The sequence below is a fragment of the Vanellus vanellus genome (genome assembly GCF_965231255.1).
Source record: "Vanellus vanellus genome assembly, chromosome: 4".
In the NCBI taxonomy this organism is placed as follows: Eukaryota; Metazoa; Chordata; class Aves; order Charadriiformes; family Charadriidae; genus Vanellus; species Vanellus vanellus.
The window spans coordinates 25,378,750-25,402,660 of NC_138909.1; the positions used below are offsets into that span (position 1 = coordinate 25,378,750).

Sequence of the window (23,911 nt, forward strand, 5' to 3'; positions counted from 1 at the left end):
TGGCCTCACAAGCAGCATATGAGGAGCAACAACCATCTCATCAGTCCTTGCTGGGCAGTTTCTGAAGAGACAGAATACACAAGCTTGTTACCATATTCAGCCCCACAATGTAAAACTCTTACACTTTTTTTAAAGTGTGATTAACATTGCTGCATTTGCAGCGGTTGCAGGGCTGTGAAGTCAGTTCTAAAGACCTGTACCATCCTACAGCATTTTGTAGATTTGATAGCAGGAGTAGGAGAGGCAGAAGAGGAGGCGTCAGGGTCAGCTGACTTTCTGCTGTGGCTTGGTCACTTCTCTGAATGGTAAATTAATTACATACTTTGTGCTCCTTCAAATTGCAACTGACTGGTGTATGGTGAGAGCCATGAGAAAAGGGGCAATGAACAGGTTCCTGTTGCAGCCAGCATACACTGTTGATTATTGACAGATAGGGTCAACCATTTTCAATGAGGCACTTGTGCAATAGTTGTTACTGCTGTCATTTGTCATGGATCCCTCATTAGGATTTGTTAGTACAGCAGCAGGAAATCAAAACAGGGCATGGAATAATGACAGTTCAAAGTTAGTCTGGCCTCAGCCCCTTCCCTCAGAGGGTAGGGCCTCTGCAAGCACACCTCTTGCTGAAGTCTGCCAATTTTCACACGGCATCTCTCCCCCAAGCACAGCCCAACATTGCGGCCACAGAATGAAATCAAAGTAAGATTCCCACAAAAGAGCACGGAAGTTCCTGCTGGTAGTTTTGGAATAGGAGGAATTGAAAATAGTATGGAGAAGAGTAGCTGAGAAGCCAAGCTCCCAGCCCTCACAGGGACTCTACAGCCAAAAATCTGTGGCAGGCTAGCACCGTAAGAACACACTTTCACATGCTCCAGAATAACAAGAGGCATCTGGGCCTTGTGCAATAACTGAGAAAGAACAAGGCAAAAATATACTACAGTCACATTTTTCAGCAGGAAAAATGGGACCTTGCCCCTTACCTTTAACAGGGGTTAAGTGTCTGTTAAAACTAGTGGCTAATTGGATTATTACACTAACTCCTAGACACAGAGATTTATGGATTTGATCAGTCGAAGTTCACAAGTGCAAAGTCTACACGGTCCACTGCTACATTAGAAATGAACAGCTTACTTTAAAGGAGCAAAGAAAACGACAAGAAAAAAAGCGCAGAAATTCACATTTTAGGTAAGTACCAGAAAGGAAAGAGAGGAGCTTGTAATCAAGCACCTTAACACTGAAAACTAACGATAACAAACAAATCTCAGTTCAAAGTTGTTGAAGGCTAGGTGCATTTCTGCAGTGAAAGGTGCTCTTTTTCCCTTGGCATCTTCTGTTGGTGACCTTGGTACTGGGCTGTAAGGACCTTTCAGAAGCACAAGTTCAGGCAGTAATGCCTTGGACTTTTAAAGTGGGCTTTGATTTACAGCAACACCAACTTTAGGAGGCAGTATTCTACCTCAGCGATTTTAACTCAGTTGCCTCTAAGCGGTATTATACCTGTGAGAGATGGAACTCAGGGATTGTTTTGCTTCAGCCATTTTGTATGTCGAGGGTACAAGCGGAGCTGTGTAACTTAGAAAAACAACTCCTTAAGAGGAGAAAAATGCGAATAGAGTTTGTGATAGGCTAACTGGTTGTGAAAGAATGTGCCTAAGTACCTAACCAACGGGAAAAGGGGACAGGACATAGATAGCTAAAGTTTTGTAACTAGGTGTGCTCTTTTTGAGATGCACCTGACTCATTTATTTTGATCCTGAATAAACTTTTATCTGTGCTTTGAAGACTTTGTCCTCTCTACATTTTTATCCATGAGCGAGTGTTTCTCACATACCCATAACACTGCCCACAGGGCCAAAAGGCAGGTTTCTTGAAGGTACTCTGAAAAGCAGGCCTCTTTTACCTTGGCTCTCCAAATTCCCTATGGTCAGTCACAAGCTTTGGGAGCCCAAACTATTGCCTTGGGCTCCACGAAATCACTGCAGTCCTCCCTCCCCATACAAATCATCCAAACTTCCTGCTCCACAGGTCCTCCTCAGCCTAACCTCCCCCTTGCCACTCTGTGCTCCTTGCCCCTCGCTATCTCCAGCTCAGCGGCCACCACAGAAAAGACACATCCCGGGACCGAGAGAGCGGCAGAAGGGAGATAGACGGAGCAATTACGGCCCGGCGGAACCGCCCCACGAGCTGACACAGACCGCCCGCCCGCTTCCAAAATGGCGGCCGCCGCGCGCCACCTCAGCCGCCCGCCGCCAGGGCGGGGGGGAGGGAGGAGCGGGAGAGACAGCCCCGGGGCAGCGGGGCGCATGCGCGCCGCCCGGCGGCCGGGCCAGGCGCAAGATGTCGGCGCAGGGGGACTGCGAGTTCCTGGTGAAGCGAGCCCGCGAGCTGGTGCCGGGGGACCTGTGGGCGGCCAAGGCCTGGCTCATCACGGCCCGGAGCCTGTACCCCGCCGACTTCAACATACAGGTAAACGCCGCCGCACCGGCACAACAGAAAGGCGCGGCGCGCTGTTCCCCCACAGGGCCTTGCGGCGGACGCCGCCTGACTGACGGGCGCGTCATCCAATGGGGGCGGAGGGGCGGGGCGGCAGGTTGCCGTGGTGACAGAGGCTCGACAGCGCCGCCAACGACGCCGCCTCGTCTGTTCGTCAGGGTGACGGTTGCGGGAGGGCGCTGCCAGGGGGCGCGGAGAAGGGCTGCTGCCCTGGCAGGGGCCAGGCCCAACAGCCATGGCAGGGGACAGTCACAGTTTCCCTGACAGGCGTCCGGGCCCAGCACCCAGCTAGAGGCCCGGCCCGGCATTCCCAGAGGGGTCCGGCCCGGCACCCATGGCAGGGGGGCCAGGCTCAGCACCCGTGTTTTGCATCCGAACACTCTTTCGCAGGCTTTCTTCATTGCATTTCAGCCCCCCCCGCGAACTCACAGGACAGCTGTTGAGAAACGCGGAGCCATGCGGTGGTGGTGCCACAGGTGCCCAGCCTCTCACTGTGGTGTCCAGTGATTAAAAATAAAGTGGCAAGCTTGTAACTGCTCGTTGTGTTTCACTCCAATAAAATCCACTCCTATGAATGCTTTGGGAAAGACGTGAAAGTGTTGGGTTTTTAATTACTGAGGGGAAGGTCCCTTTCTGCTTCTTGTGTGTGCACATGATGAAACATTTGGGTTCGCTGTTGCAAAAAAAAAAAAGCTATTTCTAGTAGAGATTTAAAGTACCTCTCTTGCCTATGGCTTATGTAATAGCTTGGGTTTTTGCATTGCATTTGACTGGAAACAAACCCTGGTCAAAGAACTCTGAATTCTCACTAAGTTGTGGGTTGGGTTTGGTTTTTTTTTGTGTGCGTAAAAATAAAGCCAGCATGTTAATATTAGAGTACTTATGTTATACAGAAGTTTATTCCTAATTTAATGTGTGAATAGATACTATTCAGCTCCTAATTTCTACAGGAAATGTTGCAATCCTTTCATTTTCTGTTATTCAGACTGCTGTGGCAAATTGGAGGCAGTTTTTTAGAGTGGAAGGACTAATCTGGTTCATAAGTGTATACAAGAAAACTAATGTTCTGTTCTTCTGTCTTGCAGTATGAGATGTACACTATTGAGAGGAATGCTGAAAGGACAGCGTCTGCGGGCAGGCTGCTCTATGACATGTAAGTAATCAGAGCTGGAACTCTACAATTATGCAAGGTGCTTGTTTCCATAAATCTCAGAGTTTCCAAAAATATAATGTGAGTGTTCTTGGAAATCTGTGTGGATAAATTAAGCAGAAAAGGTCTTATTAATTAAAAATAAACAGTAAAAAGGAAGGGTTTATTTTCCATTTGCCCATGCCTGTTCTTTCACAGGAAGGTTTTGTCTTGGAAACATTATGAGATCGTTGTGCATTCCTTCCCTCAAACTTTATTACAGGTTTGTGAATTTTCCAGACCAACCTGCTGTATGGAGGGAGATTAGCGTTATTACATCAGCATTAAGGAATGACTCGCAGGACAAGCAGACACAATTTTTAAGAGGTAAGGATTCTATTCATTGAATAGGGAGAGTCCTGAAGGAATCTAAAGATAAGCCTTCTGGTTATATACCTCGTGTGGCAAGCAAATGTCAGTCTTTGTAACTTTTCTTGTGGGCTGCAGATTGTTTTGCTCAGTTCAACCTTAGAGGTTTCTTTTGATGTGTTAGGCTTAGGAAACGCAAAGGGACATGAGAAGCTGATTCCCATTGCTTTGTCTCTGATATGGGTAGACTAAGTCTGTCAGAACAACAGCAATTAGAAAAGAGATTGCATGGGGAATAAGTGGAATGGGACTTATGAATCATTGTCCCACTGATTGCAGAGAAGGATGAACGATCATAAAAATGGGGTGAATTCATATGTATGAAGTGAGGGTTATGAAAGACCCTCAGTGACTAGAAGAGCTTGACATTCAGTGCTGGCAGCCACAGGCAGTTTTGAAAGCAGGATTTACACCTGGCAAATTACAATCTGCGGTTTGAATATGTGCTTCAGATGCTCTAAGGATAAGCAGCGTGTAACTCTGCATACAAGCTATTCCAGTTAAGGAAACATTTGATTTTTAATGATGGGGTGTGTTTACTTTTCAGAGAGAATACGTAAAACTTACTGGGAGAATATGTTGGTTTCTTTTTAGTGTCTTATTGGAAGTTAAAATTGAAAAAAAACTACCTATTAATAATGAAAGTATTTATTAATTGTAGAAATGGAATGTAAGTAAAAAAAAAAGAACATTATTGAAAAAACATCTTAAAATGACAAATATTTAAGTATTATAATGTTCAATATTCCACTTATTAGCAGTCTTGTTAATTCACAGTTCTGTGCACCCAAACAAACACAGATAAATATTCATATGGTCTTCTCTGAAAGAAACAGCCATTTTTTTTCCGGGCATAGATATTAAAAGCAGAAAAAAGTATAAGGAAATCTCTTTCACTCTGCATGGCAAGATGATGTTGACCAGTCTTTTTCTCTTTGTCAGTCACATTTACAATTCAGACGTAGCAAATTAAACATTTTAATTATTTTTTAAGGATTATTTGAAACACTTCCTGGTCGGGTCCAGTGTGAAATGTTACTGAAGGCCACAGAGCAGTGTTTTAACACATTAGAAAGGGCAGAAATGCTACTACTACTTCTGCGACGTTTCCCAGAGACCGTGGTGCAACATGGGGTAAGAGAAGAGAAGAGAATTCAAGATACTGCATTCTGTTTCTTGAGATTTTGCTGAAATGTATTTTCCTTTGCCTAGTGAGAGGGTGAGTCCTCTTATTCATGTTTAATTGTGGCTAATAGTTCAGATTGATGTATCTTGAGGTTACCACCAGGCCAGAATTGGGCAGAAAACAAATGGAAGCAAATAAAACAATTTTTGTTTTTTAAATGCAAAGAATATTCCATGCTTTTTGAAAAAGCAGAATAGCACAAAAAAAGAGTGTAGAGGAGTATTATAGTCTAAGAAAGAATATTGCTTCATCAGCTTTTCATCAGTAAACTCTGACTGAGGGCAGAGTGCTTTGAGGTTACGACTAAACTCTAACAAAGCGTGTTTGCTTTGACTTACGAAACTTCAGCTGTAGCTGTTTAAATGATGACCTACTTTATTTAAGGACAGTTTAAGGATAGTTTAAAAATAGCCTAAAGACTATAAAACCTGTTAGTTCTGAGACTGACTTACATTAACATGTTCTAGCTTGTACTAGAATCAGGCAGAGTGCAGTCAGTTATTACAGCTCAGGTGACAAGCTGCAGCTTTAAGGCCTTGTACCTCCGTCACTTTGACCTGCATGTCTTTTCTGATACAGTTGCATGCACAATTTTTCTCTTGGTTTTGTTTTGCTATCTTCTGGCATTGCTTTTCACCTGTTCTTAAGTAGGGATAGTTTACTATGTATTTAGAGATTAACATATGCAATTGCCATATAGTGAATTGCTACTCATGCATCCACTGAATTATTGTTCAACTTCATTGAACCACCGTTCGAAAAGTTTCTAAAACCACTGGTCCAGTGTTTGATTTTCACCTCTGCTTACACAGGTAGGCCTTGGAGAAACGTTATTAGACGCTGAAAGTATTGAAGACCAAGAATCCCCAGTGAATTGTTTTAGAAAATTATTTGGTAAGAAAATATTAATGTTCTTGGTTTATTATACAGCTTTTTAGCATGGCAAGATTCTGAGTTCAGTAAACCACTTTCAAGACATTAAGATTAGGAAACCACTTTAGTCAGAAAAGTCTCAAGCCACATTAGGCCAGGCTGACCATATGGTACAAATTGGTATTGCAGTCATTCATGTGAGGTTCTTTGCGATTCTTTGTGGTGTATGGTCAGCCAGAGATTGAGGCTTACATTGCTGATTGAGAAACCTTACTTAGGACAAATAGAACAAAAAAACCCACAAACCTAAAGGATTTTTTGGTTTGTTTTCTATTTTAGTTTGTGATGTTCTTCCTCTAATAATTAACAACCCTGATGTTCGACTTCCTGCCAGCTTGTTGTATAAATATCTGAATAAAGCAGCAGAATTTTATATTAACTATGTAACTAGATCTACACAGACAGAAAGCCAATATCAAGGTAAGAATATTTTTACAAAAATAAGCTTTCTTAGAATGTATTTTAGTATTACTGAAGTGACATCCATAAATGAACAATGCATTACTTTTATGTAATGTATCCCGTAGACAAGGATTAATAGTAGTATTTGATGTTTCGTAGTTCTTTGATACCAAAACACCTCATGATGCTTCAACTAATTAATCACGGTGCTCACGAGGCTTCAACATATATACTGAGAGGTAGGACAAAATGTCCAAGATCTCCTTATCCAGCCTATCAGCTTTCTTGTATGAGGAGGCAGAAATGCCTACTGCTCCCTGTTAGTCTTCTCAGTAAAGACTGGTTACCCTGAAAGCTCCAATGTACATTTTTACATATCTCCTTCTTGAAAGTAAATCAGTTGGTTTGATTTGAGGGCGGCAGAGCACTGTGATTTCTTTATGAAGAGATAAATGTGCTGGTTTTCCTAGGTTCACAAGATTCCTCTGATATTATGTCTCCAAGCAAGCGTAGCTCTCAGAAATACGTAATAGATGGTCTCACAGAGAAATCATCGCAGATTACAGATCCTTGGGAGAGACTATTTAAAATATTGTCTGTGGTGGGAATGAGGTGTGAATGGCAAATGGATAAAGGAAGAAGGTGAGAAATGTGTACTTTTCCTAGTATTTCTTCTCAAGGAGAATTTGACTTTTTAATTCTTAAGGAGATGGGTTGAAGAAGGATTTTAACATGAGGACATTTTGTGTAAATTCAGTGCTTTTCTTTAAAGATTGTACAATGAAAGCAAAAACATGGATCCAGGGAGCACTTTCAAATTAGTCTCTAAACTAAGCCTTTGTTGATCAAAGTCATCCATAAGAACCATAGTACTATGGGGTATCCTTCCGTAGGTGCCTCAGCAAAGAGGGACATGGTAAATGTTTAGTGAAGTTTCACTGGCTTGCACTCCCAGCCTCCACTGACTTGCAGCTGGGGGATTTCCTCAGCCAAAACATTTAAGTTTTTTACATTCATTATGCATTCTTTCCTTTAGTTTTGGAATCTGTGTAACACCCTGAATTCTTTTTTTTTCTCTTACTCAGAAGTTTTGGTGACATTTTGCATCGCATGAAAGACCTCTGCAGATATATCAGTAACTTTGATAGTGATGCACATGCTAAATACAAGAATCAAGTAGTGTATTCCACAATGCTGGTCTTCTTTAAAAATGCATTCCAGTATGTCAGCAACATCCAGCCATCGCTCTTTCAAGGTTAGTTTCTAATGTTTCAACTTTTGTAGAGTTCTTTGTGATTTCATTGCTAATGTCTAAAAGATCTTTTCTCATTAGTCTTTTGAAACTGCAGTAGTTCATGACAACTGCTGTAGTAGATGAGACCAAAGATCAGTCTAACTTAGCATTGTGGTTGCAGCCTTGGCCAGCAGCAGTTAGTTGTCTAGCAAAGAGAAAAGTAACAGACCAGATGTTATGAGAAACATCCCTAGGGTTGATTCCTGCTCTTCCATCAGCATCATGTTTGTTTCATTTTCTCCTCTGATTCTGTTTCTTTGAAGCTTGACATTTACCTGGCTTTCTTCAGTCAAAAAAATGTGCAAAAAGCTTCCACAAAATAAGGGAAGATATTTTTGCATTAAGAACACACAACAAATTTATAATTAATCAAGTAAAACTTGAATAGGAAAAGATTTCCTGAAATTCACAAGCTTCCAACTTGCCTTTCTTTGTATAGTTTAAGCATAATCTTTAAGGTGTGCTTTGCACATTAATCCTAATTTGTAATTAATTTGTAAATTGACATTTGAAGTATGAATGTTATCCGTGGTTCTTCCTACCCACTCAAATCTGCATTTGGGGCATATCATATTGCTTGGAACACCTTGGATTGCTTCTTCAGGAATTTACTGGACTTTTCAGGGATGGCCCAGAAGCTGAGGGAAGTTCTTTAACGTGCAGTTTGTTTAGAATTTATTGAAATAAACAGTATCATAAAGAGGAATTTTCAAGTCTTAATAGTGTGCATTTCTTGCTTGTTCAGACTCTGCTAGGGAATTCCTTGCAACAATAGCAATTGTCACCATAGGTAATTAGTACTTGTTAGCACTGCAATTACTGATTCATGATAAAATCACAATTTTAATTCTGCGTGTTGTGTTCATAAGCTTCATCACAATTTCCTGCATGGAGCAGATGATCATTTGAGTAATTAAATGCTCAATACAAATTATAGGTTTTAAACAATTTTACAGAAAGTAGGGTAATCAGGAACTAATTGAGTTGAGTGTTCTGTCCAGAGGAAAGAAGAGTTATGGTGGGGCAGTGAGATACTTAAGCTGTGCTTACAGTTTTAGTTGCTTGATTCTGAGTTGAGGAAGAAAGGAAGTAAAGCACTGGTGTAAATATTAATTTCTAAGTTGTACAATTGGGTATGTTAAAGCTCATGTTTTCAGACTGAACCACCAAAAAAAGAATGTATACTGAGATAGCAGAGTGCAGTTCCTTCAATGCAGCATTTCTGGTACCCTCTGTCCTTTCCTGACATCAGGAAAATATTTCCAAGACATCTTTTACTCATTTCTGCTTTACCATTAAAGTCCAGTGGTATTCAGTGCCTTTCATATCCTGTCTATCATTAGGGTTTTTCCTCCACTTTGGAGGGCTCACTGTAGAAATGTGGAATTCTACAGATTTTGGAAGCATAGTGGTGAGGAAAAAAGCTGTCTCCTTCTTAGTCCAGTAGCTCTGAGCTTTGATTTGTAACTTTCTTTTCATGTACATGGACTTGCAAGAAACTTCTTGAGAGAAAACTTTACAATGCATTTCTCTTACATGATTTATATCTACCTTGCTGGAGAGTTGAGAAATGAATGAGGCAATTCACACCTCTTATAATTTTCAGGCTGCCTGCAGTCTTGGCAGGAGTTGCTATTTGGGCTGATGCTAGGGGTTTATTTATTACACTGTGTTAGAAATCAATTAAAAACTGTGTAAGCTTAGATTCTAGAGACCGGTTAGACAGAAAAACACAACATTGCTCTTTGTATGGCTCTATAACTTTCAGTAATGTAAGAGAAGGTTTGCAGCCCAAGTCAAAGGAGAAGTTAGGTTTTGTTTTATTTTAGGACTGGAGGTTTTGGAATAAAGACTACAGTGCGCTTGCCTCTTACTGAGAAGAGGACATTTCTTTGTAAAGCAAAGCACTTAACTGGTACTTGTTCAAATCAGTATGAGCAAAGGAAAAAACCACTTCATTCTTCTCAGGTGCTAGAAGTAGGCAGCTCTTGAGATTCTAGTGATAAAACTCTTCCAGCATCTCAGCTGTAGTACTTTCATACCTGTTTCTCATGGATGCTGTTTTCTACGTTATGACTTGGCTCTATTCTCAGTCCATACAGGTTAGATTCCAACACAGTGGAATACATGATGGTACAGGAGAGGTGGTTTCAATGTGTTGTAGCCTTTGTGTAGGGGACATTTCAATGGTGGTATTTAGTTTGAACCTAGTCAAAGGAGATAACATTATTTGTTAAGCATGCCAGGTTGGTTGTTTCTTGTAACATTAACTTCTGTTGCAGTGGACTCCTTGCACATCACTTTTGAGTAGATGGGAAGAGCTTAATATGGGTTCTTTTATGACAAGAGATGAAATGGATTGTCCTCATACTAAACTCTCAAATTAGTTCTTTGCAATTATGGATGAGGCCGTATCCTCATGCCTTTCTGCAAATAGAAACAGAAGAAATGCACATACTGAAAATACTTGTCTGCGCTACTGTCTTGTCTGGTGGAGACTTTGAAAAGGGAAAACAGATTAATGGATTTCCCCTTTCCTTTATATTTCTCTTTGTCTGAGCTTTGCACATCTATATATAACTTGATTGTGCAAAAGAAGAAAATGTTTTTGGAAGGAAAGCTTTCTCAGTAGTGGCCAGGTACTGATGTTTTAGATTAAGCAGTGTTGTTCCTATTTTATATCTAATGAAACTTAAGCACTGAGGTCTGAAATAACAGGTACTAGATCCCACCGGATGTTCTGTGACACTAGTGGAAGTAGAAATTAAGTCTTCTGTGCTTCAAAACAAGGCTTCTCTAGAGGCTTTGGGGAGCAGTGATGGGCTCTGTCAGTCTAAGGTTTAATTCTGTACACTGAAATCAGTGGGGGCAAAGCTGACACTGAGCGATCCTACATTCACTTCTTTGAGGCATCAGCGCCTGTCAGCACATTGCTTTGGTTTCTTGTGAGAATGTTTGGAGAATATCGCTTTGTGATGTTTGTGGCTGTTAACTTCAGAGTTAATTTGTTCTGTTCACCTGTTGAACAGTTGTACTTTTATAAAAGCAAATAATGCTTGATGAGAGAACACCTGCTGCCTGAGTATACCTTGTGACTGCTCTGTAAGAAAAGGATTCAAAGACATTCTGAAGCTCTCAAGCAAACTCTTGTGACATCTGGTAAATGCATTCTGACCTTTACCATAAGACTGCTTTGAGAAAACCATAGCTTAGTTTAAGCTTATGCAACTTAAGCAAATTAATTTCAGATTGTTTTCTCTAGCATTATAATCATTACTTGTGAAGGAAACAAAATCAGCTTGATGTAGGCATGAGACCTTTCAGATCAGTTTAAAGCAACCTTGAAATAATGTATCTTTAAATCCAGGGCCAAATGCTCCAAACCAAGCCCCACTGGTTCTTCTGGAGGATGTGACCAACATCTATGGTGATACAGATATTGATCGTAACAAGCACATACACAAAAAGAGGAAACTTGCTGAAGGAAGAGAAAAAACAATGGTAACTTTTCTAGACTTTTTCATTTGTAACAAGAGTGTTGTTGGTACTGGAATTTAGACAATAGTGGTTTTGACACAGATGTAGTAGATGTATTTTTAAAGCTACCCTGGAATAGCTGTTAGTCACCACAATTTGCAAACAGACTTTTTGGCTAAAGCCAGCAAGAATAAAACGATTTTTGTAGCAATTGCTGTGGACACATATGTGCTGATGTGAAGACATTAACTTGAAGTTCAGCAGAGACTGCTGAAGTTGTTAAAAACGGTAGCTACAGCAGTCAGATGTTCTACGGCAAAACCTCCAAATTAATTGACTTTTTATGACTGGAACTGTGATTACATCTATTTCTTTAATAGTAGAAACCCCCTATTTTATAGAATTTCTCTGCTGGTAGAAGTACGTTCTTATACAAGAATTACATTTCCTTTACATTATGCCACTGTAGGCTTAAACTGAGTGATAAAGTGTGAAGTTTATGTGTACTTTAACATATAATCTGGCTGAAGTTCAGTGGTGGTATGCCGCGTTTAACAGAATTCATTCTTTTGGGATACTGTTTATCACACTATACCACTGAGTTTCTTGGTAGCAAAAGAGATAATTCTAATATTAAAACAAGCTAAGCAAAAAGTCACTTAAAGGCACTTGAAGTAGGACCTTGGCATCTCTAGTACAGAATTGTTTTCTTGTGTTCAGTGGAACTTCTGTGACTTTAGAGTCCTCTGAAATAAGTATAAATTAAGAAATGAATCTTTTTGTTTTATACTGACTCTTAAGCAGAGCTCAGATGATGAGGATCCTTCTGGGAAGGCACGAAGTCGCCATATTACAGTTAACAAGGCAGATCTTGCAAACTCTATTGAAGTATTAGAGAGCTTTAAACTGGCAAGAGAGAGCTGGGAGCTGCTCTATTCTCTAGAATCACTCGACAAAGGTAAGGCTAACTGCAGGCAGAGTTGCATTTAGGCTTCATTGCTGTGTATAGAAGTCATTTTACTATTTTTAATATAGAACTCCTGTCATTGTGAATCCTTAAAATTGAATTTACTTTGGGTCCTGAGTATTTTTGATCTAAGTTCCAATAAGAAGTTTTATCAATTGTGGCATTTCTGAATATTTTGTTCCTGGATTTCATTTCATCCTTCACGGATCTTTGCTTATTCAGCCCCACTTCTCTTGGAAGCAGCTTTTACTGAAGGAGCAGTTGGTTAGTTGCAGTGCTGATAATACTTGGTGAGGAGGTGCTGCTAATGGCTAGTTTAGTTCATGCTTAAGATGTGTCTCACCCTTTCTGATAATATCTGGTGTGATAATCTTGAAAACAAATGTCTCTTCTAAAAAGCAGGCAAATAGTACCACCTAGCTGCTTTTAGATTTGTTGGACACTGTGAAGAGACGTATAATCAAAGTATGATTGTATACAGAGAGAGTATCCTATATTTGAAAGATTTCACACTCTCACTATTTCGTTGTTTTTTTTTTTCATTTTTAAATTCAGCTATTTTTTTTTCTAGACAATTGATTTTCAACCCAGAGCTGTGAAATGCTTAATTTCCTCTTTTACTTTTTCTTCTCTGACCACTTACGCAGAGTTCACCAGAATTTGTTTGTCATGGAAGACAGACACCTGGCTTTGGTTAAGAATCTTTCTTACAGACATGATCATCTACCAGGTAAAAAAATAGAGGAAAAACTAGTTTTATAGCTGAATTAGCCAGTTTGACTGCTTTAAGTGTCTGCTGATTTTATCCTTTAAAACATGACCATTTGGGGGATGGAATCTTACCATTCTTAGCGCAATCTAGGTACCCTACTTAGGATATTCCTGTCCCAGTAGCTGTTTGTTGAGCTCTGGCTAGTTTTGGCATATGGAAAAGACCTCTGCATTGGCATTTTGACCCATAGATATACATAGTGTTATGCAAGAAAAGTGCATTTTATTCATCTGACAGTGTTCTATTGGAACAGAGAGAAGAATTTTCAAACAGCAGAAGATTTTAACATGTCTCAGTTAAAATTTATCATTCTCCTCAGAAATTAGGCTGACTGTACTCATTCCAAATACCATCTATAGAACAAAGGCTGGTCTTTTGTATTTTTCCTTTGGAGGTCTTTAATTTTGGCTGTACTCGTACCTGAACAAGAGCTATTTCAAACTTTATTAGTCTAGGTAAAGTAATGATTAACTCTGAAGAACACAATTACTTGTTTCAGTTATTAATGCAATTTTGTAAAAAGGCTTTTTAAAACAGAATTGTGTGATCACTGCCTTGCACGTGATCGATCCACACTCCTGTGCACAGCACATCACTCGAGAGTGTTCTGCTAGATTAAAAGTTTTGAACCCCTGTTACTTAAACATGCTGTGTTTTGAAAGCTTTCTGTAAGGGAGTTTTTATTTCTATCTTTCTACCCATTGTATACAGAAGACCCTAACGCTGTCTTTTTATATCTTTTTTCAAAGGGGCAGTACAAAAAAGCAATTAGCAGCCTACATCACTTGGCAGCTCTTCAGGGCTCTCATTCTCCACAGCAAATTACAGGACAAGGATCACTAGAAAATCAGAGAGCACTAATCCAGTTAGCAACATGCCACTTTGCCCTTGGAGAATACCGGGTAGGTACAGCATTCCACACACTGGTCCTTCCTCATCTGGTCCTGTGGTTCCAGTTTGTCTTCTTCCTTTGAATTTTCCCGTTAGCCTGCTTTCAACAGGGTATTGAACATAATGCAGAGTCTACTGAAAAATCCATACTTCACAGGGAGAAGAATTGCACTTCCGTACATTAACTGACCATCCATTAACATCTCTCTTAAAGAGTCTATTTGGTAGTTATGATTTGGGGGGTTTAGTTATGATTTTCCATAACTACAAGTGTTTGAGTTGTCTGTAAATGTGACCTTAAATTTTAATTTCTTAACTTTACTGAAACAGTTTTAAATATTGAAGGAAAATTCTTAAGTCTAGGCTTTATGTGGCAGAGGAAAGAAAAGGTTTATAGAAAAGAAAGTTCTGTGATCATCTTAGAAAAGAATTAGTTATCAACTGACAGTATAAGAGACTCCAGAACAATATTGTCTGGCCTGACCTCTGAACTTGCTTTACGTTTGCAATACATATTTTGTGTTTTTAATATTACAGGAGTGCATGGTGGTCTGAGGTCAGTCAGTGTCAGCACTCATATTAAAGGCCTCTTAGGATCTAACATCATCCTAGTACTACTGGACAAGTCTTTTTGTCCCTTCCAGTTTACTGCATTTTCATTGGAAATGTGATAATATATCCCCACAGACCTCTTATTGTCTGTAGAAAGTAGCATTAAAAATTCATCGCGTTTCTGTCATGCTGTCAGATTGCCATTTTCCTTTCTATTTTTACCATGGACAGAACAAGCTTTTAAAAACTATTCTAAGAATTTATTTGAAAACTTAATCCTTCAAAATAAAATAGTTTTTGATTGCATTTGTCTTGATCTTACACTCTCAAAATGAAGAATGCCAATATATATTTTTTCACAATTAAAATGACTTATGTATAGGCTCTTGGAGATTGTTTAATGACAGCTAAGTCTTTTTGCTCAGCCAAACTAAGTTATGCATTAAGTCTACTCAAGTTCTAGCAGAGAATTTTGTGATTATTTTTTTCGTTTGTGGTGTCTGAAATTTTTAATCATTATTAACAGATCTGAATTTTAAGAAATTTAATTTAGACTTAGCATTGTCACGTCTCTCTTCTTTTTATAGCAAACATGCGAAAAAGTGCTTGACCTCATGTGCTGTATTTTACTTCCAATACAAGAAGGAGGTAAAGTACAAGAGGAGCAACCTAAAGTAAAGTCCAAATTCAGGAAAGGTATGGAGTTGCTACTACCCTAACCTCAAGTGTCAGCTCAATTTTAGTTCATGCGTTTCAGTTGAGTATATAATTCTTTTTGTATTACGAAAAGGGACAAAGTTCTTTATCTCCTCTTTTTTTTGTGAGTGGTTTTCCTGCTGGTACCTGTTAAAGTATATTGTGACAAAGTCCTACCACAGGAAAAGTGAAATTAAGAAAAAAAATTAAAATGTGTAACTTCACGTTTTAAATCATTCATAATTTATCTTCAAAGTTTTCCTTCCTACCTGAGATTTGGCAATTGTAGATTTGTTTTGCTCCATTCTAATTTCTTTCAAACTTAGATAATCATGAGATCCCTAAAGAAGTGTATGATAAACTGCTCTGTTGCAGGGTCTGATTTGAAGCTTTGGCCATGTACCAGTAGAGCTATCATGCCTTACTGCCTTCATCTATTGTTAGCCTGTTTCAAGGTAAGCTATAGTCAAGGCTTCAAATTCTCTCATGTCTCTAAGGCCTTGTTTATGAATCTAGGGTCCTGAAACTGCAAGGCTTTATCCCAGTGGTGTGACCAGGTGTGAACGGCTGTGCTTCAAGTCCTTCTCACCTAAATGTGTTTGTGGAGGGTCTTCTTTTTGGGGGGGTGGCAGTGTTGATGAAGGAGGGTTTGTTCTCTCTCTTCTATTAATTTTAGTTTTGGGCAGAGGAGATAGAATTAATCTCAACATATTTTTGTCTGTATTCATACTTCCCTTATAGGTCAGTGGAGAGAATTTGGTATTTTGGCTGGAAATTTCCAACCTATTTTAAATGTATACATTAGGGCATAATGAAATACGCTCCTAAAGAACTTCTTTTGTATTTGCACAGATGTAGGTGAGGAGAATCCCATATATTTATAAAAGCAACATACATTTCCTGATTGTCTCAATGTCAATTTTTTTCCCTGAAGCTCAGAGCTTTCACAGACAGCAGAGATGATATGGCGCTGGGCCACGTAGTTGTTCTGCTTCAGCATGAGTGGCCAAGGGGTGAGAACTTGTTCCTGAAAGCCATCAACAAAATCTGCCAACAAGGAAACTTCCAGTATGAGAATTTTTTCAACTACGTCACAAGTATCCTTTCTCTAACCAAGAATGTCTTTCGCATCCAAAATTATGTGCTGGGGTGTTGAAAAAGCTGTTACATAGTTTCAGCAGCAGCTCTTCTCTGTGAATCATATTCTCTTTATTTCCATACCATGCAAGCCTCTTGTCATAGGTGGCAGTGCACAATGGACTATAAATATGGTTCCTGTCACCTGTTCTGGCACTTGAAAGTACCCTTAAGTACATTGCAATTGCACTTCCATTGAGCAGCAGCTTAGGATGCTTGTGCAAGCAGTGGCAGTCATTTAATAAAATATATAGAGCATTATACTACAAGTTTGTTAACAAAAACAATAAAGCGGTACCTGTGTTTCAAGACTTGAATGATTTTGGCTATTGTTTATTAAATGCTTTGTGTGGGTAGGTTTTTTGGGTTGAGTAAGATAATGAGATATGTCAAAGTTCATACAAAGCACGTCTGATTTCTATGTTCGGATATCTGACATAAGCTTTGATCAGCATAGGAGCGTAGACAGTTTAGTGTTTAACCTAAATAGACATCCAGCCATGGTCCCCAGGAAGCAAGGGATCTAACTCCTATCTGAGACAACTAAAAAAGCTCTGATGTTAAAGGAAGGGGAAAAAAAAAAAAAAGAAGAAAAGATAAATAAGGGGCCAAAATAGAAAACTAAAAAGGGTGGTATGTGCCACCGTGGTGGCAGCCTCAGTACACACTGCTTTTATAACCTGCAATGCAGGAAAAGGAAGTAAAAACAACTAGGGAATTTGTTGCAGAGATGAGCTGTCCTTCCTCTGTCTGACTGTACATATGAAGAAATGAAGAGAAAATAAATTGACTGATCTGTCTATATTGCACTTTAAAAAGCCATTTCTCATGAATTTGTGGAGGATTAAGAATACATGCTGTGATCTTTATCACTTTTAAGAATGAGATGCTTCAATAGCTGTTCATTTTGACTGCCCTTTCAGTAATGTGGCTTCAGATGTGGGGGATAAGGAGGAATGTTCTCTATCATTTTTTTCCGACCCAAATCTTTAACATTTTCTTCAGATATTGATATGCTGGAGGAATTTGCTTATTTAAGAACACAGGAAGGAGGGAAAATTCATCTGGAACTGCTGCCAAATCAAGCAATGTTGATCAAGTAAGGATAAAAAAGTATTTACTGTTTTCTTTGGAAAAAAAGGGGAGTATGTTCTGGTTGTCTTTGCTTTCATGTAATGTTCTGGATAGTAAGTTTGTCATGTCTTTTGAGTTTAAATTTAAGGAGTTGGCTAAGGAGTTCAAACAAGGCCATGAGGTTTTTTTCTGACTCTCCTGCTGAACTGTGAATTCTTTTTGGGAGTTCTCCAAGTTGAAACTCCTACTTTTACAGAATTTTATTTTTAAGTGTTGCATTTGCTTTAGTGTGATTCATATTAAAGTGATTACAGTATTGCTTTTTCAACCAGACACTTGCACTTTGCAGGAATTCTTCAAATAATTAGGCATGAGTGCAAGGTGTTAATTTTGCTGAACAGTAATGCTGAACAAAAAGCACTATTTGTTGTAAACAAAGTTACGAAAGACCACTGAATGATGAAAAACTTATGTATAAAATATAAATTAAATTACATTCCACGTAAACTCTAATAACCTTTCCATCAGAACTAGCAGGTCATCTCTTGCTATGTACTGAACAAGCTTATTCTGCTTAGCTTATTATGAGATGCTGAAGGAAATTAATAATTTGGATTAACTTCCTAGGTGTTCTTAGTTTTGAGACAAGACTGAACAAGTATCTGCTGTGGGGTTTTAGTGGCAGAATGTTTTGGAATATCCTGGTTCTTTATTAGAGCTTGTGGTATTTTACTTTGTGAGAGGGGGACTGCTGAAGTTTGTTGAAATTCCAGTTTGGGTCAGTGTATTCTGGCTATTGACTAACAAGAAATGGGCTAAAGTTTTCAAAGAATGGGAGCCTAGACATTAGACAAACTGGATCAACACTTGAACTAGTAAATAGATTTTCCAGAGTTCTAGGTAACCAACAAAAAAATGAGATACTAGGTGTAATTAAAGAAAAGAAAAAGAAGAAATACAAATGCTTAATTATGTGACAGAGAATTTTCTCTTTTAAGCTCTAGATTTTCAAACTTTTACCCTAGCTATATCTCACTGCTTCTAACCAGCTGCATGAAAACAAGGTCAGGGTATGCTGCACTATGTATGATGTTAAGTAATAAGCTTTGGCAACAAGAAGGCTTAGCACTGAAGACTATGCCTGGTAACTTCTTAGCTGCTATCTCAAGTTAGTTGTAATAGTTCAGTGCTATTTCTCTGCGTCATGGCTTTTATTTTGATTGGCATGGTAGCTCTTATTTACTGTTCTGACCGCACCAGTCAGGAAGCAGGTAGCAAGTAGTGTTTCTAGCAAGATAGAAGTCTCTCTTTGACCTCCTTTTGACCAGCGTTTTGTTTCCTGAATGATGGAAATGCTTGTAAAACAGGGGTCCATTTCTCTGTGCTTATTGAGTCAAAACGGTCAAATATCCTGTCCAGCTGGAAAAGCCGTGAACAGTGTATTTTATGTGGCTGAGATGTGTAGGACAGGAACCACTTAATCAGAGAGCTGATGAGAGGGAGAGTTTAGGGCGTAGTCCACTAATTGGAGATGATGTCTATGCCCCTGGTACCCCAGTTATTTTTTTAGCTGGACTGGCTGTTAGCCTCAGGGATGGTGTCACCCAACAGCGTTGACCTCAGCAGCACTGGTTAGCTCACGGCCTCCCCCAGCTGGGGTTTTAGATAAAGCATGCCAGAAGAGCCCCATTTCCTGGGACAATGGTTGGTAGGCTCAAAATCTGCAGACTGCCTTTCATCTTTCAAAACTATCACCAATTCTGGTTGTATGCGCTGCTGCACCATCCTCCCAATAATTAGCAGAGGCAGCTTAGGTCTGCTCAGTCATGAACAGGAAGACTCTATGAGTTTGCCACAGCAGCCCAAAGGTGAAGCAGTTGCTCCTTTGCCTGATCTTTCTTTCCTCAGCATAAATGTACATAGCAATCCTAACTCGTAATTGATGGGAAATGTATTACAGGTTTTATATGTTTTTTATATGGACAGCTTTATGTTTTGTGACTTATAGGACTTTTTATTGCCAGGTGAATTCCACATTCTTCTTCCAGTACTTTTCCTCAGTACCTTATACTTAATAGGAACTTAGATTAACTTTTCTGAACCCAGGAAAGCAAACTGCAGCGTGGTTTTCAAAAGCTGAAGTAAGATCTTGGTAACCTGCAGACTTACAATCAGGTCCTGCAAAATATATATACAGCTTGTAAACTTTCCCTTTGCTTGTATCCGTTGTGGGATTATGGAGGTCCACAGTTTTGGTTTTAACTGGTGATATAGCCATCTTATTCTGTTTGCAGTGTCAACAACACTTCTGTGATTAGCTCTGAATTCAACCACTATGTGCTTTTGAACTCCATTCTAGACAAACCGTTTCATAGTTTTACTGATTATAGATGTCAGTAGTGGCAGTGTTAGCTAGTGAGGTTAACGATGAAAAGAACAATATGCAAGAAATCACTGATTAATATCATGCTCCTCTTTTTGATAAATCTTACTCTAATCTTAGCCTACCAACTGTGTAAACTTGATGTGAAAGCTGAGTGTTCTGCCTCTACTCACATTCCCATCACATCTCCCCTTGGGGACAGGGAAGGAAAAGCTCAGTTGGTTTGAAGTGAAACAAAGTATCTTGAAAGTGTAATTTTTATTCTGATTGTGCACTTGGGTATGTTAAGTTCTGACTGCAGATCTTGCAAACAGTAATGAAGACACAGTTGCGCAGAATCCCTTTTGCAAACGTCTGCCACCCTGGGACCAATAACATCTTGCTGTTCATTTGTATTTCTGTTCCCAGTGTCCATTTTTGCAAGTCCTGGGCCTATTCATGCCAAGAACTCTTAAAAAATTATCTCATTTGATTGAACAATTCTTGTGAATATTTTATTTCAGGTTATTGTAGCTGCATTGTAGATTGTTTCTGTATTACTAAAAAGTCCCATCTTTATTTGGCTTTTATAAGCATAACTCTCCAACCATATTCATTAATAAATTATAGATACTAACCAAAATGCCCATCTGCGAGATCTGAAGGTAGGCACCTAACTCAATATTATAGACATGTAAGTGCGAGTCTTGCTTCTCTGCTCCCTTCTTAGCATCTAGAGGGGTCAACACTGCACTCAGTACTTAGGTGCCTAGTAAGATTTAGATAACATTTTGAGAGACTTTGGTTAAGAAACTAGACCTGTTCGCTATATATCAAATTGCTTATTTGCCCTTAGGTGCAGCATTGGATTTGCTCTAGGCTGGACATGTGAGGTTATTATCTTGTGTTATAGATAGCAAACAGAGGTAAGGACTTAACTTCACAGAGAAGACAAACTGTCTTTCAGCTGAGACACCTTTTGGTGGCTAGTTGATGTGGCCCTGGTCATAAGTGGGAGGTTGCTCCGAGCGGGCATTTGTGGTCTGACATTGTGCCATCCTCCAAGAGCCGTTTTTGTGTGCAGTTTGAATTTGAAAAGGTGAAAAGGCCATCTGTAGGCTAAAGAAAAGATACTTAGGCAACCTGTAACAAACAGTGTCATGTACTCAACTTGGCTGATACCCGCTGTGCATGCTCTCAGCTTGGGCTCAGCAGCAAATCCCTTAACTCCAAGTTGTGGGCTCTCCCGGCTCGCTGACACGCTCCTGCCGGCTCTGCAGGGAAGCTGTGGTATCTGCAGTGCTCCTCTGATTATTCTGATGGACACGCTTCCTGGGAAGAGCTATGACAGTTCATTGTAGTACAACTGGATATAGTTTTTGCACCTATTGCTGTCCTTTCTCCTGGTGTAACTGTCCAAAAATATGTGTATATGTTTAGACCACAGTTGCAGAACACCCTTGAAATGAAATATGGGGATATTTGCATGTTTGATGCTGTTAGGGTCCTGCACCCCTTTGGCTGCTCGGTGGTCATACTGCTATGTAGTCTCACCCTACTTCTTTGTTGCTCCTTTTTCTGGAGAGTTGATTTGCACCGGAAGGGGAGTTGGTTGTGTGGGTGTTTGAATGCTGCTATTTGCTGTTTTTTAAAGGACTTCTAGCCCTCCCATGGGGTTACTGCAGCAGGAATTCATACCTGTGCTACAACCCAGCATACAGACTGCTGACAGGTACCAAGTGGAAAAACCCCGCTCATAGTGTGCTGTGTTTTGTCAACATGTTTTACTGCCCATGGTTTTCAGCAATTTGTTACTCAGTATTTATCTTTTTTTTTTCTCCATTTGTGCCTACATTGCCTGGCAAACCATGTTGTTCTATTATAACATTTATTTTTCTTTTTCCCATAAGTTGCCAGTATCTGTGTCCTTTCAATTTAATAATCACTGTTGAATTTAAACAAAAATGTAGAACCCCCCCAAAATGACACTGGTATTCAGTCATGTATTAGCAAGAGTATAACCCTTTCTTTTCAAGATACTGGTTACTGGATCAATTTATAGCTACTTTTCTTCATTTAAGTTGTTTTGAATTCTGTTTTCTGTTTTCCAGCTGTTACATGACACACATCTTCAAAAGTGCTGCTGGCTTGCTCAGTAGCTGTAGGTTGCATATTCTCCTTTAGGTTGTAACTGACCTTAGCACTCAGCTGCCACCAATGTTTAAGATGGCAAAGATGGAAAACAGGGCTTATCCCATAACCTCTGAATATGTTAGAGTATTTTCAGTGCAGTTTTGCTTCACTCAGCCTAGCTCATCAATGAATGGCCCAGTAATCTCCAGGCTAGTCTCTTCTTTGCCTTTTCCACCTGTTGCAGAGGACTCTACTATTTTGGCAGAGAAGTCTTCTCAAATGCTGGACTTGCTGATTTAAGTGAAGGTGGGGTGGTATTGTTGGTGAGGGTAATTTCCGTGCTTTTCCCTTTCACGCTTCCAGCATCTCTGGATTGGCATAGATGCCCTCACCCTTTATTTTTTATTTCCTTTCTGTCTTTCAGTGTGCTTGCTGGGTTTGGCCCAGCTCTTCTGTTCTTACCCATGACTCAGGACTTGTCTCAATGTCAGCATTATGCTTTTCTCTCTAATTTAATTCATGCTGCTCCTTAGTAGTGTTAGGGCTCTCATTTCAGGGCCTATCTTTTGCTTCCCTTCCCAAGTAGGGCTTGCAAGTAGATGTTACAAAGTCTTGATCTTACTTCTCGAGTTCTGGAGCAGTGCGAGTGAAGCGTAGTACTTTGGTGCTGCAGAACATTAAGAACAAGATTTAGGTATCGAGTGCTACAGGCCAGCATAAGGACAAAGAACTGTTCCTAAGAACGGCCTTTAACAGGGCAGTATCCCAAGAGTTTCCCCAGCCAGCATCACTTTATATTGCTCAGTAGCTGGACCCGTGTTCTGTTTGAAAACAAGTCCTGAACTTCTGCTCAGAATAAATGTAATACCTGCCTGGTGTCTAGTATCTCCACAAGACCTGGCTTCTACTGACACTCACAGCCTGGCTTGGTTTGGGCTTTGTGTTGGCCTGTGAAGTGTTCACTACGCCCTTCATTAGCCAAAGAGTTATCAGTGCCCACAAGATTATATAGCTCCTTCTTGCACTTTCTTACTGGTACCAGATGCCCTCTGCTCTTTGTGGTGGCAGCAATCTGTTCCCTTCCTCCAGAGAAAACAGGTTCATCTTCTCACTCTTCTTTCAACCCCCAACCATTTATAGAAGTGATTACAAGGAGGAAGTGGCCTGGACAGCACAGGTAGAGAGAAAGAAAAAAATCCTGTCCCCAAGCAAGAACTCTGTACATGCTGGGTTAAGAGAATAGGTTTTCCCGTTAGCCAGAACAGCAACATTTTTCACCCTCAACAGTCATTATCAAAGCAGTGAGAGCACAGACTTTTATGGAACTTCTAATTGTTGAAAGACCTGTAAGCTACTAAACACATGATTTTTAAAAAGTAGCATAGCATGGGCTATTTGGGTCTCCTTTATATAAACTCACGCATGGACAGTAGATATATAGTAAGTGACATGCAGCACCTTTTAAATTACTATAGTGCACCAAATAACTGTTATTTGATTTTTTCTGTCTCTCTCTTCTTCATGGCTTAAGGCATCACACAGTTACCCGGGGTATAACTAAAGGAGTGAAAGAAGATTTCCGCCTGGCCATGGAGCGCCAGGTCTCACGCTGTGGGGAAAATCTCATGGTGGTCTTGCATAGGTTCTGCATTAATGAGAAAATACTGCTGCTTCAGACACTTGCTTGAATGGACTGGATCATGATGCAATGTCTCTTATGGAGAGAGGAGAAGGCTATTAATTGTATGAACAGCAGCATGGCAGTGGAAAAATCACTTGTCCAGGGAGTCAAAGAAGTTCCCTGTGAGTTACAGGTTCTACAATACACAAACACTACTCTGTGTTTGTTCACCGCTTAGTTGTCTTATGTGGGTAGATCAAACTTTATAAATAAATCTTTGTTTAAGAAGTCTTCTGTAATGTTCTATTTGTTTTGGGTTTTTCCCCATAAAATTATACTAAGGTGTGCATGTTAGTTCTTTCT

General features: G+C 39.8%; 1 protein-coding gene across 4 annotated transcripts; it reads left to right on the top strand.

Annotated features, from left to right (window-relative positions):
• The first annotated feature begins 2,321 nt into the window (after positions 1-2,321).
• INTS10 (integrator complex subunit 10) lies at positions 2,322-23,836 on the top strand. 4 transcript variants are annotated; one of them, XM_082482273.1, is made up of 18 exons: positions 2,322-2,466; positions 3,579-3,646; positions 3,906-4,009; positions 5,046-5,185; positions 6,050-6,131; positions 6,450-6,590; positions 7,043-7,214; positions 7,658-7,827; positions 11,234-11,367; positions 12,145-12,301; positions 12,958-13,040; positions 13,832-13,984; positions 15,113-15,221; positions 15,597-15,676; positions 16,156-16,318; positions 17,364-17,457; positions 21,449-21,526; positions 23,459-23,836. In XM_082482273.1, exons 1-18 carry the CDS (start codon positions 2,338-2,340, stop codon positions 23,613-23,615), a joined length of 2,214 nt encoding a protein of 737 aa, XP_082338399.1. In that variant the 5' UTR covers positions 2,322-2,337; the 3' UTR covers positions 23,616-23,836. The 4 variants fall into 4 exon arrangements, with proteins under 4 accessions (XP_082338399.1, XP_082338400.1, XP_082338401.1 ...); XM_082482274.1 differs by having other exon boundaries at positions 12,148-12,301; XM_082482275.1 differs by lacking the exon at positions 21,449-21,526.
• The last annotated feature ends 75 nt before the right edge of the window (positions 23,837-23,911 follow it).